The sequence below is a fragment of the Vigna angularis genome, chromosome 6, assembly GCF_016808095.1.
Source record: "Vigna angularis cultivar LongXiaoDou No.4 chromosome 6, ASM1680809v1, whole genome shotgun sequence".
In the NCBI taxonomy this organism is placed as follows: Eukaryota; Viridiplantae; Streptophyta; class Magnoliopsida; order Fabales; family Fabaceae; genus Vigna; species Vigna angularis.
The window spans coordinates 2155127-2176405 of record NC_068975.1 but is presented as its reverse complement, the minus strand read 5'-3'; the positions used below and the strand labels follow the sequence as shown (position 1 = coordinate 2176405).

Here is a 21279-nt window from a genome sequence, read left to right as displayed (position 1 = left end):
TTGCTTACAATATTGTCAATGAGAGTATGACGACATATGGTTTGATAAAGGCACTATAAAAAATGTACGAAAAGCCATCGACATCAAACAAGGTATTCTTGATTTGCAGTAATACGAAGATGCGAGAAGGGGATAGTGTTACAGATCATGTGAATGAATTTAATTCCTTGCTGCCAAGATTAGTTTAAGTGGATATTCAATTTGAGGATGAAGTACAAGCCTTATTGTTGCTATCTTTGTTACCTGATAGTTGGTAAGGAACTGTCACGACAGTAGCCAATACATTTGGGAGTACAAAATTAACCTTTGAAGGAATTAGGGATTTAGTCCTTAGTAAGGATGTTCATAGAAGGAATGTTGAAGAATCAACATGTTCCTTTTACAAGCACTGAAAGTAGAGGCAGAAGGCCTGAAAGAGGCAAGGTTATGGCCGTGGCAGATCAAAGTCCAAGAAGCATGGACAGTCCAAAATCGCAAGGATATTACCTGTTTGAAATGTAAACATAACGGCCATTTTAGAAATCAGTGTACTACTCCTACTGCTAATAAAGAAAAAAGGCATGAAATACAGTTAATGCAGCACATAAAAAATATTGATGATACATTGATTTGTTGTGTTGAGAGCATGTTTGAATCCTGGATCATGGACTTTGGTGTGCCGTTCATGCTTCTACTTGCAAGGACTTGATGAAAAATTTCAAAACCGGAAATTTTTGCAAAGTTTGTCTAGAAGATGGTCAAGCTTTAGACATTGCAAGCATGGGAGATATAAATCTTAGAACTTCTACTGGTATAGTTTGGACATTGAAGGATGTCATATATGTTCCAGGACTCAAGAGAATGTTAATCTTTATTGGCATGTTGGACGTTTAGGGATATAGAGTGATATTCAGAGATGGTCAATGGAAGGAGGTTTGTTGCTTGAAGTTGGAAGAAATGAACCCTTTACATGGTATAATTAGCTACAGTAGAAGTAAATTCAATTAGTGATGATGTTTGTCACTCTTTGACTCTTTGGCACCAAAGATTTGGTCACATGAGCAAGAAGGATATGAAAGTATTGGTCTCAAAGGGAAGATTCCAGAACTGAAAGAGGTAGAAGTTGGTTTCTGTGAACCATGTGTGTTTGGGAAGCAGAAAAGAGTTACTTTTGCCATGACAGGGAGGATGCCCAAGCTTGAGAAGTTGGAGCTTATTCATACATATGTGTATGGGCCAACATCAGTCTCATCATTAAGAGGATCACGATACTATTTCACCTTCATTGATGATTCTACTAGGAAGGTATGGGTTTAAGTTGAAAATAGGATTGATTTTATTATTCAGAATCATAAAAAATACATTCTCATATCCTCTATTTGTAACAATCTAATTCTCCTAAAAAGGGAAATAGGAAAACTAGATAAACAAAATAAAATAGAAGATTATATATCTATTTTCTCTAATTAGGAAGATTCTAAAGATAACTTCTCTAATTACAACACTCCCCCTCAAGTTGGTAAATGAATATCAATCATTCCCAACTTGCCTACAAGATCTTGAAATCTATCCGGAGGAAGCCCTTTTGTAAAAATATCTGCTATTTGAAGTTCTGTAGGAACATGAGTTGTAATCACAAAGCCTCTGTCAAGATTATCTTTGACGAAATGTCTGTCAATCTCAATGTGTTTGGTTTTGTCATGGCAGACTTATTGTCACAATGTAGTTGCACTGGGTTCTCCACTTTGACTTTAAGATCCTCCAAAATGATTTTCATCCAGAGTCCTTCACACATTCCTTGAGCAAGAGCTCGAAATTTAGCTTCTGCACTAGAACGAGATACTCTATCTTGTTTTTTGCTTCTCCATTTTACCAGACTATCTCCAAGAAACACACAATACCTAGAAGTAGATTTTCTGTCAGTAATAGAACCTGCATAGTCAGCATCAGTATATATCTTCATAGTCAATGTGTCTTCCCTTTTGAATAATAGCCCCTTTCCTGGACTTGACTTCAAGTATTGGAGAATTTTGTCAACTGCTTTGCATGTTTCTCTCTCTTGGATCATGCATAAAATAGCTCACAACACTAACTGCATAAGCAATGTCTGGTCTTGTGTGATAGATAAATCAATTTTCCTACCAATCTCTAATATTGGGCCTTCTCTACAGGAGCACTTTCTTCACTTCCAATTCTGTGATTTTGTTCTATAGGAACTATTGAGGTTGTCAATCCCAGCTTTCCTGTTTCTTTGAGGAGATCAAGTACATATTTTATTTGGGAGATGAAAATTCCGTTCTTGGAGTAGGCAACCTCTATTCCAAGAAAATATTTGAGTTTTCCTAGGTCTTTCATTTCAAATTGAGCTGCCAATTTATCTTTTAATGCCAATTTTTCTGTTTCATCATCTCCTGCAATAATCATATCATTCACATAGACAAGCAATAAAGTGAGTTTACCTGTAGAAGAGTGCTTTATGAATAGAGTGTGATCTCCTTGGCTTTGTCTCTATCGCAAGGAAACCATTGCTTTTGTAAATCTTCAAAACCATGCTCTAGGGGATTGCTTAAGCCCATACAATGCTTTCTTCAGAAGGCATACCTTGTTTCTTTAATTTTTCACTTCAAAGCCTAGGGGAATCTCCATGTATACTTCCTCTTCTAGATTTCCATGAAGAATGGCATTCTTCACATCCAGCTGGTGTAAGTCCCATCCAAAATGAGCAGCCAAAGCGAGAATAACTCGAACTGTACTCATCTTTGCCACTGGGGCAAATGTCTCCTCATATTCAATCCCATATGTTTGGGTATATCCTTTTGCCACCAATCTAGCTTTATATCTTCCTATTGTCTCATCTGCCCATGTTTCACTTGAATATTTATCTACACCCTACTGCCTTCTTGTCTCTTGGCTTATCAACAATCTCCCAAGTTAAATTTCTTTCTAGTGCATTCATCTCTTCTTTCATGGCTCGATTCCAATGTTCAAGTTTCATGGCCTCCTGGATTGAGGTAGGAATTTTTGTGGCATCAATGGCAGTAATAAAACTTTTGTGCTTATCAGAGAGATTGTTAGTGCAAACATACTGAGAAATAGGATATTTAGCACATGATCTTCTTTCCTTTCTCAATGCAATGGGTAAATCCTCAGTAATACTTACCTCCTCCTCATTGATATCTTCAGGGATCCTCACCTCCGGATTAGACAATTCTTCTTGCTCAAGAGTCGAAGTGGGTTGTTTTCTTCTTTCATATTTTTTGCCAAAACAATTGTCTTTTTCCTCTTCTTCCTCACTGTGGACTATGGTAGCTTCATTGCTCAGGTCTTGGGCATCCTGCAAAGACAAACATGGTAATGAGTAAGCCCTTTGGATCATGTACTCTGTCCATAAAAGGAAAGATTTGTCTCAATATTGTTGGTCATATGTCTGAAGGTATTTGGATCCTTGATTCGGGTGCAACTGATTATATATTATAATTTGACCTTATCTCTAGTCAATGTTGGACCTCCAACACAGTCCCTTGAAGCCGAGGTATAGACATCTCGAGCGTGATAGTAGAAATGGGTGGTCCGATAGTGGTCCGACGACGGGTGGAATAGAAATGCCCAAGAAACAAGAAATATCGCTAGGATAGGCTTTAACCATGGTTCTGATACCATATTAGAAAGTGGGCTTCTGGATTGAGGTAGGAATTTCTGTGGCATCAATGGCAGCAATAAAACTTTTGTGCTTATCATAGAGATTGTTAGTGCAAACATACTGAGAAATAGGATATTTAGCACATGATCTTCTTTCCTTTCTCAATGCAATGGGTAAATCCTCTGTAATACTTACTTCCTCCTCATTGATATCTTCAGGGATCCTCACCTCCGGATTAGACAATTCTTCTTGCTCAAGAGTCGAAGTGTGTTGTTTTCTTCTTTCATATTTTTTGCCAAATTTTTTTTCTTTTTCCTCCTCTTCCTCAATGTGGACTATGGTAGCTTCATTGCTTAGGTCTTGGGCATCTTGCAAAGACAAATATGGTTGATGACAAGAAGGAGAGTTCATCCACTTCAAATGCTTTCTCCCCCTGAAGTGGTGGACTGACATAAAAGGATTGTGTTTCATGAAAGGTGACATCCATGGTGATAAAGACACGACGACTCTGAAGATGATAACATTTGTATCCCTTTTTATTAGAAGGATACCCAATAAAGACACATTTAAGAGCTCTGGGATCTAATTTACCACGGTTAGGATGATGAGAGTGAACAAAAACAAAACATCCAAAGACTCGACTAGGTAGACTTGTTAGTAGGGAAGAAGAAGGAACAAAAGACAATAGAGACTCTATAGGACTAATGCCATTTAAGATATCAGTGGGTAACCTGTGGATGAGATATGTGGCAGTTAACACAACTTCTTCCCAGTAATTTTTTGGAACAAACATTGGTAAAAGAAGAGCTCTAGTTATTTCAAGAAGATGACGATTCTTTCTTTCTGCAACCCCATTTTGTTGAGGGGTGTTAACACAAGTTAGTTGATGAACAATACTATTATGAGACAAAAAATTGAGAAATTCATGATTCACATATTCTGTATCATTATCAGACCTAATTCTTTTGATATTTTTTCCAAATTGATTTTGGACAAGATGGAAAAATTTAACAAAAGTTTGAAAAACTTCGGATTTATGTTTCATAAGGTATGTCCACGTGATACGGGTACAATCGTCAATAAAGGTAACAAACCATTAGACTCCAAAAATAGAATCTATGACAAGACCCCAAACATCAGAGTGAATTAAATCAAATGGACAAATACTCTTTTTATGACTAATAGGATAAGATGCATGATGGTGTTTTGAAAATTGACAAATATCACAAATAAAAGAATCAATAGACTCTTTGGTAAACAAGTGGGGAAATAAGGACTTGATAAGACTAAACGAAGGATGCCCAAGCCTTTGATGATGTAACCATATTTGGGATTTTGCCCACGTCTCAGATGTTGCTTGTTGACTCATGATTTTCGTGTTGCTTTGGCCATCAAACTCTAAAAAATACAACCCACTCTGCTCCTTAGCAATTAAAATTGGCTTCCCCGTGGCAAGGTTATGAGAAACACAATAAGTTGGAAAAAATGTTATTGAACAATTTAAATCCTTTGTGAGTTTTTGCACAGAGATAAGACTATTAGCTAATTGAGAACATGTAAAACATCCTTGAATACAATAGATGAGTCCAAGATTATATTCCCAGAGCCGCATATAGGTATACCCTGACCATTCGCAACTGTAATAAGTTGTTCTTTATTTCTTTTACATATGAGTCGAAGGACACACTAAAAGGTGTCATATGATCAGTTGCACCCGAATCAAGGATCCAAATACCTTCAAACATATGACCAACAGTATTGAGACAAATCTTACCTTTTATGGACAGAGTACATGATCCAAAGGGCTTACTCATTGATTCAACCATTGCTTTCAAGTGCTCGAGATCCTTTTTTATTGAAGGCACAAAGGAATAAATTTTACTTCAGACATCCCGTAGAACGCAACCAGGAGTCTCCGGTGACCTTTTCCGAGACGACGACGGCGTGTGGGTCACATTGAGAAAAAAGGAACAGAACTTAAAAGCTTAGATCTATTCAAATATAGGCCAAACTGGTCGTCACCGACCCTAGGAACAGACTCAGGAGGCTCTGGCAACTCTGTTTGTGGCGACGGCGGCGAGTGGGTCTCGCCGGAGGTGGGTTCGTGGGCTACGCCTGCCCGCGACGGTGGCGGCTTCTATCACGGAGCGACTTCAGCGGTGTGTTCCCCGGTGTTGGGCGCACCTTTCTGCCCTATCAACGACCCCAACTGGCGACGACGATAGCGGCGGCGGCGCGACTGAGCAGCAGAACGGAGCCCCAAGATCGGGAGCTTTGACACCAAGTTGAAAATAGGACTGATTTTATTATTCGTAATCATAAAAAATACATTCTCATATTCTTTATTTGTAACAATCTAATTCTCCTAAAAAGAGAAATAGGGAAACTGGATAAACAAAATAAAATAGAAGATTATATATCTATTTTCTCTAATTAGGAAGATTCTAAAGATATCTTCTCTAATTACAACAATTTATTTTCTGAACCAAAAGTAAAAAATATTTAATACCTTTAAGAAGTGGAAAGCTACTGTTGAGAATGAAACAGGGTTAAAAATTAAATTTTTAAGTTTGATAATGGTGGTGAATATAGTAGTTCTAAATTTGTTGATTACTATGCTGAGAATGGATTAGAATGCTTAAAATTATTCTTGAGGCAAATTAGCATAATGGTGTTGTTGAAAGAATGAATAGGACCTTGAATGAGAGGGCAAAGAGTATGATAATTCATGCAGGGTTACCAAAGACATTCTGGGTAGAAACAGTGAGCACAACAACATACCTCATTAATATAGGACCCCTCAGTCCCATAGGATTCAAGATTCCTGAGGAGGAATGGCAAGGCAGGGGTGTAAGTCTTTCTCACTTGAAAGTATTTGGTTGTGTTTCTTATGCTTGTGTTAGATATGCTGACAGGGACAAACTTGATCCAAAAACAAGAAAGTGCATTTCCATTGGCTATGGAGAAGATGATATTGGATATTCACTTTTGGGATGATAAAAACCGAAAGGTCATTACAAGCAGGATGTTACATTTAATGAAAAATGCAATGTATAAGGACAAACTTGAGACAAATTTTGAAACTGAAAATACGCCAACAGAAGGAAAAGGCGGTGTTAGAGGACATTATAGAAGACGATCTTGTAGGAAAAAGTGGAAATCCAAGAGACAGGATAGTTGAAGAGACCACTCCTGTCACCCTAGTAGTTGAAGTGAGGAGATCCAACAGAGTTATTAGGCCTCCTGACAAATTCTCTCCTTTAGCAAATTACTTGTTGACCGATGATGGAGAGCCTTTGTGTTATGATGAGGCATTGCAGATGGAGATGCATCTCAATGGGAGTTAGTTATGCAAGAGGAGATGAACTCACTTGAGAAGAATAAAACCTGGTGTTTGATTGACCTACTAGAAGGAAGGAGGGCGTTGTAGAGAAAGTAGGGGTTTAGGGTCAAGAAAGAACATGATGGCAGCAAGAGATACAAGGCAAGGTTAGTGGTGAAAGGATTTCATCAATATAATGAGATTTTCTCTCCTGTAGTTAAAATAACTACTATTAGACTTGTGTTGGCTACAAAGGATCTTCATCTAGAACAGTTAGATGTTAAGACAACGTTCATACATCATGACCTTGATGAGAACATGTACATGGTACAATCAGAGGGTTTCCAAGTGGCAGGGAAAGACAACTTGGTTTGCAAGTTGACGAGGAATTTGTATGGGTTGAAGCAAGCACCAAGACAGTGGTGCTTGAAGTTTGACCATTTTATGAATATGAAAGGATAGAAGAAGTGTGTCATGGATCAATGTTTTTATATAAAAGATTCTGGTCCATATTATCTTATTACACTATATTGATGATATGTTAGTTGCAGGCTCTAACATGGTTGAAATTAATAGATTGAAGGCACAGTTGTCTGAAGAGTTTGAGATGAAGGATTTCGGTATTGCAAAGCAAATTTCGGGCATGAACATCAGCAAGAATAGATTTGATGGTTCTCTAATATTATCTCAAGAGAAGTATAAAGGGAAAGTGCTAGAAAAATTTAGTATGCAGGATGCTAAGATCCTAAGTACACCTTTGGGAGTTCACTTGAATTTCACCAAAGAGGAGTTACCTAAAACAGATTCAGACAAGGTAAAAGTGGCTAAGATTTCTTACGCATCTGCAGTTGGTAGCTTAATGTATGCAATGATAGGCACTAGACCAGACATTGCTTATGTAGTGGCAGTTGTTAGCAGATTCATGTCTAATTCAGGAAGGAAGCATTGGGAACCTGTCAAGTGGTTGCTACACTACTTGAAAGGTAGTTCTAAAACTACATTATGTTTTAGTAAGAATGATGTTATTTTGGAAGGATATTCTAATGCAGATTTGGGAGGTTGTTCATACACAAGGAAGAGTACTATGGGATTTGTTGTCACGGTAGGTGGCACAACCATTAGGTGGATGTCTCAACTTTAGAAAAGCGTTGCACTTTCAACCACACAAGAGTACATTACATGGCTATTTCGGAAGCATGTAAGGAAATGATTTGGTTGAAGAATTTTCTTGTGGAGTTGGTCAAGAAGTAGTGTGAAGAGTGTGTCCACCGGAAAGGAACATATCTAATTTAGGCTTTGGATACCCTTGTTTAGACATATGGTGAAGAGTCAGATAATAAAATCTCTGTCAGTTGCAACAGAGGAACACACACATGTATATGTTTGTGTGTAAGTGTCACAAACACGAAGGGGTTATTCTGAACTAGTATACAAGTTTTGATTAATTTAGGGAGCTGTGTTTGTGGAGTTCGAAAGATTAAGTGGTTTAGTTCTCGTGACTTATAATGCGAGATGTTTCCAGATCTTTAGCCTTGACCAAATTATACTAATTTTAGCAAAGTCTTTTACGTGTAAGACTAAAAGTGTTGTACTATAATGTTATTTCCATTTGAAATATCATGTAGGAAGCTCGAATTGCGGGCTGTGTAACTGCTGGTGATGCTTATCGCTTTATCGAGCAAAAGAGGACAAAGGAAGCTGAATCAAGTTCCTGTAAAGAAAGTGGTCAGATTGGAACCAGTGCTAAGACATTAGAGAGGCCAAATAGTCTCAAAGGAGAACTTGACAGTAGCCCACGGGGTCTTCAAAAGGGGACTGCAGCACTATTTGCTGATTCCAAGGATTCATCTACCGCCATACAAGCCATCACAAAGTCGCTAGAAGAGTGGGATATTAGTGGATTTGAAGGGGCTGAATTTCTATCTGAATCGGTGAGAAATTCTCAACTTGTATGATAGCATTTCATTTCTCTACTTAAGTTACTTTTCCGTTTCCTTTAGCATCCCTTGGGCTTTTATTTTTACAATTTTAACTGAACTGTAACTTTGATCCCTTTTAATTCTTGATGTTATTTTGGTCTCTATTTTTTCATCATTTTAGTTTTCATATTTTAGAAAATTTGCAATTTTAATCTGATCTTCCGGGAATTTGACTAAAATTACAAAATTTCTAAAATATGTTAGATGGAAATTATGGAGAAAAATATCAGTAGTATAAACTTCTGATAAATAATTAAAAGGGTATCAAAATTGTAAGTTAGCATAAAACTTTTTGGAGGGTTCGACCGGTACTTCCTGTACCACGTTTTTCTCTTCTTGCACTCCTAATTCAAAAAACATGTCTGTCTTACCCTTGAGTCGAAACTCTAATTCTAATTTCCCTTCCCATTTACCCTTGTGCCGCAACTCTCCCTCTCGATCCACTACACCTTCCTCCCTCTACGTCTTGCACTTTGCTCCATAACATTTCATTTCTCAAGGCTCAAATGAAGGATTGCTTGGATACCTTTATGCACCGGCTACGGTTACCCCTAGCATAGCAGTGTCTATTGGAAGAACTTTGTTGCTTGTTGCTAGTCCAGTAGCTTTTCTGTTGTCTAATTCATCGTCAAGTCCTTAGAACTAGTCACCTTCAGTTGGATTGGACTACCGTGCTTGTGTTTGGTGCTTTCTCCCCAAGGTCTCTCGGGTTTTGAGAGATCAAATCTGAGGAGGGTCACCTATGGAGGAAGGTGCTTTTCCATGTTTTTTCATTTGTTTCGTGGTTGGTGTTTTTGTTGAACTCATCCCACTTGCATCAATGCACATGTCAACAAGCGACAAAGTGTGTATTCGAAAAGATCCACGAACACAATAGGCAATAAAGCTAAAGAATGAATGATAATGAACGAATGAATCTCTTTAATTGATGGTAATAGCTGAATAAACAAAAGTAAACAATAATTGGAAGCATAACCTTCTTCAATTACTTTGGGAGCGTAACCTCCCTCACAAGATGGTTGTCGCTTGTCAACAACTCAATAATCAAAAGCATACCCTTAACCCTAGACTTTAGCTTTATTTATACTAATTGTTTCCAGCTCATCTCATACTAAATATCTCCCTAGAATATATCTATACTTAATATAAATATCCCTATATTTAATGTAAATATTCCCCGTATATTTCCCTAGCATATATCATTAATTATAAATATCTTATATTGTATATTTCTCTAGAATATATATTTATTTACTCTAATTATCTTATACTGAATATTCTCCTCAAATATAGCTTCCTTTACTGTAATTAGTTCCTGCCCATCCTAACAGTTAGGATGGTAGCTCTTCAACCGTTCGACTCAGGTCCTTCGCTGCTTCCCACCGTTCGGCTTGGTCGCTCTCCCTTGTCCACTGTTCGGCTTGCTTGCTCCCTGCCTTCCACCGTTCGGCCTGATCGCTCCTCGCCTTCCACCGTTCGGCCTGGTCGCTCCTCGCCTTCCTCCGTTCGACTTGCTTCCCCCTGCCTCCTACCGTTCGGCTCCAGCTCTTCACCACCTTCCACCGTTCGGCTAGACCTCTCCATGCCTTCAACTGTTCGGCTACCGTTCGGCCTTTACGGTCAATACCGTTCGGCCTCACTTCCCTCCTACCTTCCTTCTCCTTCTCATATACTTTCCAAACCTTATTATTACCCCCTACCTTATACCGTAACATTACACTCCGCTGCAAAACAACCTTGTCCTCAAGGTTGGAACTGTGAAACTTGATCTCTTGGCTTCTCTTCATCATCATGTTATCATATGAAGGGTACTCACTGGCTGTTGCTCTCCAATTGAGATCTGGAGGTTTGGGTGGTGGTAAAACCTCCTCCAATGTCTTCCATTCTCCGTCCAGCATTCTGGTCACCACTTTTCCATAATCATAAGCCCTGAGGATTTGGTCTTCGATGTCTTTCAGTACTTCACGTTGCTCTCTCCCTTCTGTCGGTGTATCAAAGACTGCAAACCCCTTGTTGTTTTCGCTGGCCCACCTCCTCACAGAATCCATTGTTCTCTCTAGTGCATTGATTCTTCCATCTGTCCTTCCTTCCAAAGTCGTCATTCTTTCTCCCAGTACTAGTTGGTTCGGTTCTGGCAGTTTTCCCACGTCCGGTTCCGACCGTCCTCTCCCGTTCGGTTCATGTAAGTCCTTTCTCCTTAGGTTTCGCCCCTTCTCTCACGTTCGGATCCAGCAGTCTGCTACCGTTCGGTTCCAGCAGTCCCTTCCCGTTTGGAGCTTGGACGTATTCTTCCACGTTCCCTGACTGTTTATTGGCTGCCAGTCTTTCGAAGACTGACCCCGTGTTTCTTTCTACGAATCGAATCACCATCGCTTCCTTTAAACCTTCCCAAGAACGATCCTTGGCTTTCCCCTTCCAAAATCTGAACCAGTATCCGGCCTTTCCCTCCATACTGATGTAGGCTAGGCACACCTTCTCTGCCTCTAACACCCTTGTAGTTCAAAAAAATTATCAGCTCTATTGATCCAATTCAACGGATCAACCCTGTAAAAAATGGGTAACTCTACCCTTTTCTTCCAGTTGGGTTGCACTTCATGGCGTATTCCACCCAACTCTGCCTTCAACCTCCTTATGGACATCTCCATGTTCTCCAGTCTCTGCCCCATGCTCTCCAGTTTCCCTTCAATTGCATTCATTCTTCCCTCCATGATGTTTTTCACTCCTCTCTATTAGGATCCCGCAGGCCTCTCGCTCCGCTCTATCAATCCGGCAGGTTGGACCAATTGTTACGTACCTGAAGTCGATACGTAACGATCCACGAACACATTAGGCAATAAAGCTAAAGAATGAATGATAATGAATGAATGAATCTCTTTAATTGATGGTAATAGCTGAATAAACAAAAGTAAACAATAATTGGGAGCATAACCTCCTTCAATTACTTTGGGAGCATAACCTCCCTCACAAGACGATAGCCGCCTATCAACAACTCAATAATCAAAAGCTACCCTTAACCCTAGACTCTAGCTTTATTTATACTAATTGTTTCCCGCTCATCTCATACTAAATATCTCCCTAGAATATATCTATATTAAATATAAATATCCGTATATTTAATGTAAATATTCCCCGTATATTTCCCTAGCATATATAATTAATTGTAAATATCTTATATTGTATATTTCCCTGGAATATATATTTATTTACTCTAATTATCTTATACTGAATATTCTCCTCAAATATAGCTCCCTTTACTGTAATTAGTTCACGCCCATCCTAACAGTTGTGACAGTTAGGATAGTAGCTCTTCAACCGTTCGGCTCAGGTCCTTCGCTGCTTCCCACCGTTGGGCCTAGTCGCTCTCCATTTCCACCGTTCGGCCTGGTCGCTCCCTGCCTTCCACTGTTCGGCTTGGTCGCTCCTCGCCTTCCACCGTTCGGCCTGGTCGCTTCTCGCCTTCCTCCGTTCGACTTGCTTCCCCCTGCCTCCTACTGTTCGGCTAGACTTCTCCATGCCTTTCACCGTTCGGCTACCGTTCGGCCTTTACGGTCAATACCGTTCAGCCTCACTTCCCTCCTACCTTCCTTCTCCTTCTCATATATTTTCCAAACCTTATTATTACCCCTTACCTTATACGGTAACACATTGTCATGGTGGACACATACTATTGGTTAGCACATCTTATTGGTTTTCCATCTTATTGGTCGGAAATAACTAAACATTTTATTGGTTCAACATCTTCAAATAAAACTTCAAATACTAGGTCGGAAAGGAGTGTTCCATCTTATTGGTTTTCTGAAAATGATTAACGTGCAGGAAATAAAGCTTTGTAATGAGATCAGAATACTTCCGTCACACAATCTCAACATGCAGCAGACCATGTCCTTAGAAATTTCGAAGGGAAGTGTGACCAAGAAATCTGACGCACATAAACTCTTTAAGGTAGAGCAAAGCAAGGTTGATAAAGTCTATGATATGCTTGTGAAAAAAGGAGTTCTGCAAACATAATCAGAAGTAATGCAATGAATATGAAGCTGGCTATTTTTGTACATTTTTCTTCCCTTTCTCCTAGACTCGTTAAGAAATAACTAGACAATGACCCATGAAATGTGCGGAAAATAAATGAATGTATTCTTTTAGTGGATAGCACATCCAATGTTAAGTCCTCTGTTCATTAGCGATTAATTTTCCTGTTATTTACCCTGATGAAGATTTCCACTGTAATCAAAGAGTTTATAGAATTACAAGTACAGCTTAATAATTCTAGACTCTAATATGTCAAGAACTTGATACACTTATCAAGGACCTCACTCTAAGTGCAATGTTTCACACAATCACATCAAGATTATTACTGGTACGGTGAATACAATTCAAAAAGTAGAAAAATATAGAAAGTAAATAAAATGAATACACTTGGACGGTAGATGTTAAAAATCAGTCTTATATCCATGTAAGAATATCTAGGATCAAATCTTGATAGCATCTTGATGAATTTCAGTGCTTTCTTCAATAACTCAAGAATGCTTTTTTCTCATAGTATCTTCACTTTAGGTATCAAATTCGTGTATTGGAATATGAAGAGAACTTGTTTTTATAGAGAGATCAGCTTACTAATGTCATTAATAGTTATGAAAGTAATCTAATCAATTAATATAATTAATTTGATTATGTTTTAGTTGATTACATAAATGAGCTCATCGATTAATAAATGACATTTTACATGAGAATTATGTATTTCAAGATAGATTTTTTTTACAAAGTTATTCTTAATTGATTATATTATGATATTTTATTCTAAGAGAGTTCAGGATTGTCTTAGAGCCTATTCTAGTTTGTCGACCATTTGGACAGCATAAAAATTTTGGAGTGTCACTTAACCAGCAATCTTCCTCTCAACCAAACAAAACTTTGGAAATGCTATAAAGAAAACCTCGTATTATTTCAAACTTGAACGGAAATGACAGTAGAGAACAAAGAAGAAGGTTAAGAGAAAAAGGTACATAGAACACTCATTCCTCATAAATACTCTCATCAATTTGTGCCACCTGTCCTTTCTAAATTTGTACTGCTACTTGTCCCTTGGGTCCGCTACGTGCCTCTCTTACGGGTATAATGTAATTACTCTTCTTAAAAAATGTACGATTTAATAATATTAATTTAAATAGACTATTCTTTTTTAAAACAAATATACACTACAAGAAATTTTTTAAATATCAACCAAATTTTAGAGACCAAATAATTAGTCACTACAGTGGCCAATTTATAAACTAAAAATTATTGATAACTGACAGGTATTGCAAACTTATGTGAAACAACTTTGAGAACTGTATATTTTTATTTCAATAATACACTAGGTTTTCTCCAAATGAAGAAACTGAAACATACATACAACTTTTGGTTATTTGATAGAACCATATTTTTCACTTTCCTAATTTACAGAATTTCCAAAATCAAAGATAAAAACAGCTAAACTATCCATTCTGACTTCATAGAAGTCAGATACAACTAACTCCAGACAAGCAACTATCTTTAAAATTGTTTGTCATACAATAAACTACATCATACAATTTTCCTCCTACTACAAACCTTCCCTTTTAACCTATCAATTACCCCCTTCATGAAGTTTCACTTTGTCCTCAAGGTGAAAAGCAGAGAACTTTTTAGTAAGAACAATAGCATCCTCCCAACTATTTTCAATGGATGGAAGATTTTGCTATTGAATCAAAACTACCAAAGCACCAGAAGAAGTACGAACATTTAATACTGATTCTGGATGGACTTCTAACATAAGATCTTTAGTCAAAGTAGATGGAAGTGGTTGGACTAAGGTTGGAGGCTGTACTGCCCGCTTAAGTAAAGAGACATGAAAAATGGGATGAATACGACTATGAGGAGGAAGAGTCAATTTTTAGGCAACCAGCCCTATGGGTTGTTCCACAACATAAGGACCATAGAATCTGGGGCTAAGCTTCTCATTTGGGTGCTTAGCCAAGGAATGCTAACGATAAGGTTGTAACTTGAGGTAGACCCACTTTCCAACTTGGAATTCCACATCTCGACGATGTTTGTTGGCTTGTATGCGGTTCTGGTCTTATGCTTTAAACAAATTTGCCTTTAATTCTAACAGTATGGCATCTCTTTCCTGTTGCAATTGATTCACACTATACACCTTAGATGTAATGGTAGACCCCTTTAGAAATAAAGAAGGGTCACGACCATAGAGAGCCTTAAAAGGAGACATTCGGGCAAAAGCATTATAATTAATATTGAACCAAAATTCATCCCATGGTAACCATTGAGGCCATTTATTAGGATGTGAACCTGTCATACAACACAAATAAGTATTTAAACAACAATTCACCACTTTGGGTTGGTCGTCTGATTAAGGATGGTAGGCAGTGCGAAATTTGAGTTTAGTGTCAGCCTGCTAGAACAATTCACGCCAGAAACTACTGAGAAAAATGTTGTCTCTATCAGATACAATAGTAGAAGGAAAGCCATGAAGCTTCACAATATCTTTGATGAATAATTAGGCAACTTCCGCAGTTGTGAAGGGATGTGCCAATGGGATAAAATAGGCATATTTAGTTAAAGGATCCACCACCACCAAAATAGTGTCCTTCCCTTGGACCTAGGGTAGGCCACTAATAAAATCCATTGAAATATCTGACCAAACATGTGTAGGAATGAGCAAAGGTTGTAATAGACCAGTAGAGGTTAAGGTTTCTGTTTTATTCTTCTAACAAATCTCACATTGTTGCACGCACTCCTTAATATCCCTATTCATTCCTTTCAAATAAATAACCCCAGCAATGCGCTAAAAAGTGCGAGAATAGCACTGTGACCACCTGTTGGGGGACTCATGCATGTCCTTAAAAGTGGCAGGTATGCTGGAAGACCCCCTAGGTAACATTAATTTGCCTGTATAAAAAAAAGGCCCTTGTGAAGTTCATGTCCCACATGAGAATTAGAATCGACCATCAAATCTTGTACCAAAGAAACCATAGCTTCATCTTTATGGGACTCCTCCTTCCATGAGTCCCATTGGGTGGGCTGTAAAACTGAAATAGGCATAAAATAAGACCTGCGTGAGAGAGCATCAACCACTAGAATGTCTTTACTAGGGAGGAAACAAATCTCAAAGTCAAAACCAATTAGTTTAGAGGCCTATTTGAACTGTTCTTCAGTCAATATTCTCTAATATGTGATAAACTTCAAACTTCTCTAATCTATGAGAATGATAAAATGACTACCCATGAGATAATGTTTCTATTTCCAAACAGCCTGCACTAAAGCCATGAGTTCCCGCTCATAAACAGACTTATTTTGAGCCCTATATGATAAAGCTTGACTCCAAAAAGCTAAAGGCGGCCTTGCCTATAATAAAACAACACCCAAACCTTTACCAGAAGCATCTGTCTCAAGAGTAAAAGATTTTGAAAAATCTGGAACTGCTAAAACAGGTAAGTGGGCAATGATCTTCTTCAACTCCTCAAAAGCTGCCCTAGCCTCCTCCGTTCAATGAAACCCATCCTTGGATAATAACTGTGTCAAAGGCTTAGCAATTTTTCCATACCCTTAAACGAAACGTCTATAATAGCCCGTAAGGCCCAAAAATCCACGCAATGCCTTAGGAGTCTTGGGTAAAGGCCAATTTTGCATTGCCTCAACTTTCTAAGGATTCGCTGCTAAGCCCTATTAAGATATTATGTGACCCAAATATTCTAACTACTATTGCCCAAAAACACATTTCTTCTGATTGCGTTTTAATGCATTCTGATGCAAAAATATTAACACTTTTGCCAAATGTTGAAGATGGGCATCTAAAGTGGAACTGTAAACCAGGACATCATAAAAAAATACCAGCACAAACTTGCGTAAAAAGGGCTGGAGAATGTTATTCATTAAGGCCTGGAAGGTTGCATGGGCATTGGTTAGACCAAAGGACATCACCAAAAATTCATAGTGGCCTTCATGGGTGTGAAAACGCTGTTTTCTCAATATCCTAGGATCACATTCGAATTTGGTGATAGCTTGATTTTAAATCCAATTTTGAAAACATTGTAGCTCTAGCCAATTCATCCAACAATTTCTCAATAACCAGAATAGAAAATTTATTAGGAACGGTGACCTTATTTAGATCCTTATAGTCCACACAAAAACACCAATTGCCATCATTATCCTTAACTAAGATGGTTGGACTAGAATAAGGGCTTATACTTGGGCGGATAATTCCCCCTTGCAACATTTCCTGAACCAATATCTCAATTTCATTTTTCTGTTAGTGAGAATATTTGTAAGGCTGTAAATTAGGAATAGAAGCATCATACTGTAAATGAATGGAACGATCAAATTAACGCAGAGGTGGTAGTCCTGCTAAATCTTTGAAAACGTCTTGATGGGCAGAAAGTACATCCAAAATCTTAGGTGGAATAGGATCAACCCTTGGTTCCTTAATTTTAGTCCATTTGAGAATATAAAAATCTCTTTGCTTAATTTGGTTCCTTAATTTTAGGATCAACCCTTGGTTACTTAAAATCATACCATAATGTCTTTAGATTGGATTCAGACTTTGACAAGGTAGGATCACCTTGTAAAACATGTTCCGCTGGACCTTTGCTTATTGATAGTTTGAGATTACCAAAATCAGCTCTAACTTCTCCAAGGGTGGCTAACCATTCCAACCCTAACACCACATTAGCCCAACATAACAAAAACACAAAAAATCCTGTTAGATTTGTACTCCATGAACTTTCAAAGTTAATCCTTGACACTTGTCCTGACAGTGCACTTTATGCATATCCCCAACTTCCACCATATAAGGAAGAGTGGGCTGTATTGGCAACCCACACCGGGCAATTAAATTTTGGGAAATGAAGTTGTAGGAAGCACCACAATCAATCAAAACCACCACGTTTTCACGACCAAGTGTTCCCCACAACTTCCAAGACCTCTTGGTAGTTAGCCCAACCATAGTGCATTGGGATAATTGCAAATTGGGGCTATCAATTTCTAGTTGTTCTGCTGGTATAGTGGGAGTTTCCAGCCCATCTCCCCACTTTGGTATTTCTTCTTCAGAAATAAGCAGCATGTGAAACTATTTATTCCAGCAGATGTGATTTGGGCTAAAATTTCTCATCATAACAGAAACATAAATGTTTACGCAACTTTTTTTGAAGCTCTTCCTGAGAAAACTTCTTATATGGGGCCCTCTCCACTGAGAAACTTAAGCATTATTAGTGATAGGAGAAACAAAAGCACTACTTTCTCCAACACTAGGCACAAAATTAGGAAAAATCCCTGAACTGCCCTCGGCCTTAGAATAAGTTCCAGAACCTCCCACATCCTTATATTAAGTCCTAGTGGAAGGCAATAGGCAGAAAGAAGGAATGGAACGATTGTCTGATAAATATCCTCCTTTGGTAGTAACCAAGAGCTTGTACTCAACCATCTACGCCTTCATCATCAACTCCGCAAGAGTATGGGGATCATATAATTTAACCTTTGCCTTTATCTCATCCCTTAATCCATTCAAGAAAATTCCCACCAAGTAATCTTGTTGAATCCCTTTTATAAACCCAACATATTGTTCAAATTGCTCAATATATTTCCCTATTGGTCCTATTTGACGCAAACCAATCAAAACTTCAAATGGGTTCTGCAACATTGTTGGCTGAAATCTTCTTACCACTGCATCTTTGAAGGCTTCCCATGTGGGATGCGGATGTCAGGTTTCCCACTATTGAAACCAATTCAAAGCTTTCCCCTCCAATGCCACCATAACAGCTTGCATTCGCTTCTCCTCACTAACCCCTTTCAAACGAAAATACCGCTCTAATCTATTGGTCCACCCATAAGCCTCGTCCCCTGCAAACATAGGAATGTTCAACTTCCTCCATATGACAGAAATCTCAAAAGAATCTCCTCCTTCATTAACCCCACTATCCTCATGGCCATCCATGGCAACATAATCTTGGGCCTCTTGATGCTTATTAGAGGATGCCAAGCGTTCAACCACCCCTATTAGTCCTTGAATCATCTCTTTTAATCACTGGAAGTGGTGATTATTCTCCTGTTCTTGTTCGTGGACGATCTTCTCCAACCTATCCCATCTTGCCTCCATTCTTGTGTTGACCATAAGGTATTGCAGACCTATGTGAAACAACCTTGAGAATTGTATATCTTTATTCCAACAATACACTAGGTTTCTCCAAATGGAGAAACAGAAACATACATACAACTTCTGGTTATTCAAGAGAATCAGACTCTCCACTTTCCTAGATTTACAGAACTTTCAAAAACAAAGATAAAAAACTGCTAAACTGCCCATTCTGACTTTAAAAAACTCAGATACAACTAACTATAGAAAAGTACCTTAGAGACAGTTAAAACGGTTTGTCATACAATAAACTACATCATATAGTTTTCCTTCTATTGTAAACCTTCCCTTTGAACCTATCCGTACCTAAATTAGTCACTAATTAATGTTTAAATTAGTTATTAATTAGAAGCTAATTTAAACACTAATTCTTTTGATAGTTAAAATATTAATAGTTTAGGTCAGAGACTAATTTAGACTCTTATTCATATACCAATTATAATTTTTTATTCATAAAACTAATTTACTTATTAATAACTTTTTAGTTTATAAATTGGTTATTAATGTGAATATTTATTTTTTGTCTTTAAAAGTGATTACTATTTAATATGTATTTCTTGGATGTAAAAATAAAGTCTAGCTACATTCATAAATGTGTTGAAACCTCATTATCGAATTAGAAGTGATGATTTCATTGTTTTCTTACAATATAATATTTAGAGGAAATTGCGTGAGAATTCCTCAATTTTCACATCCACGTTATTCTTCCAATTTTTTCATACTACAAAAGTTCCTGAAATTACATAGGACTTATAGAATTCTACATATTTATTTCATATATTTTTATATCTAAAATTTTGTCTATATATATTTTCAAATCAAGTTATAAATGTGTGATTTTGAGAGCTTTTTTTATTCAATTCAAACGAGGAAGCACATTATAATAGTTACAATAGAAAAAAAGACAAAGATATTAAACAATATGAGCATCTTATACGATGACTTTATGTAATAGAAAAAAAGAACTATCTTAATTAATTGAGGTGTATCTCTCACAATATTAATGATCTTTTGGGATTTCTTTTTATGGAGGGACTAAAATATTTTAATATTTTACATTAGCATTACAAATAAATATCTTTTTTAAGTCATTGAAGTACTGTCCTGATAAAATATTATTTTTTAAATCCATAATTAAAAATTATACTTTGATAATTATGTTTTAAACAAATAAACTATTTAGTAAATATATCCCCCAACCTTGATGGAGTATCTTAGTTTGTGTCGGTGAGTGACATCAAGTCTCATTATAATATCCTGATAAACAACTTTGATTAATACCAACTTAAAAGCAAACAAAAAAAAAGTTATAAAATATGTAAAAGGATTGCAACATTTTAAATTCAGCAATTTTTATTTCTGCAAAAAAGTAGCTAAAGTCGTTCCACAGTTCCTTTGTGGAGTCTTATTAGAAATTAACTTTATCACTATAGTTTATCCTTTTAAGAAAAAAAACTTCCAAAATGTGTAGTAGGCTTTTAAAACTTGTTGACATTTCAATTTCTAGAATAGCCAAATTTTATTCATTTTGGACCCTTTAAGTCAAGATTAAGAAGAAAAATAGAGAATCAAAGTAAAGTTCGAAAAATAAAAAAGAAAATTAAAAAGTGTAACAATTTATTGTTTATTATAAGACATGTTGTGATGGATCTTAATGAAGAAGACTTTTGATATTTCAGGTTTAATCAAGTTTTGATACATTAACATAGTATTTGATTCATTTTTTTAATACATAATCTATGACCAATGCTATTTTGCATGAAACACCCAAATAGATGAATGATACAATTCACCCAATCCAATTGGTTTGTATTCTCACTTTTACAAATAAATAAAATTGAATTGACGTTTAGCAGATAGACAAATACAATTACAGTATTTTTTATAGTTAATTATTTTGGTAAGGGCAAAAATTGTAGGTTGAATTATTGATAGATTAAGAACCCTAGTCTCTTAGGGTAATTTTGTTTTTAATAGAGGGAACATCCTTTTACTTTACATAAAAAAATATGGCATCGGATTTGGAGAGGAAATGCCATGTGGTGAGCTCAGATATCTGCACATGGCTTCTCTTATTTCTAGCCTTTAAACAGTGATTAAATAATAAAATTCTAAGCTAATTGGATCAATTTTTGAAGAGAATCAGTGACAGGGTAAGCCACTCAACTGTTTTTGGTTTTTTTAATTCTGTGCAGCACTC

At 37.1% G+C, this 21279-nt stretch overlaps 1 protein-coding gene across 6 annotated transcripts in view; it reads left to right on the top strand.

The window, feature by feature from the left end:
• Positions 1–13082, top strand: part of LOC108319789 (transcriptional adapter ADA2) — a 41978-nt gene extending 28896 nt beyond the window's left edge. For 5 of the 6 annotated variants that reach the window (XM_052878720.1, XM_052878718.1, XM_017551041.2 and 2 more), the window contains 2 exons: positions 8567–8872; positions 12737–13082. In XM_052878720.1, the coding sequence (XP_052734680.1) occupies positions 8567–8872; positions 12737–12928 (498 nt within the window). In that variant the 3' untranslated portion in view covers positions 12929–13082. The remainder of the gene's footprint in view (positions 1–8566; positions 8873–12736) is intronic. The other variant, XM_052878722.1, reaches the window with a different exon arrangement.
• The last annotated feature ends 8197 nt before the right edge of the window (positions 13083–21279 follow it).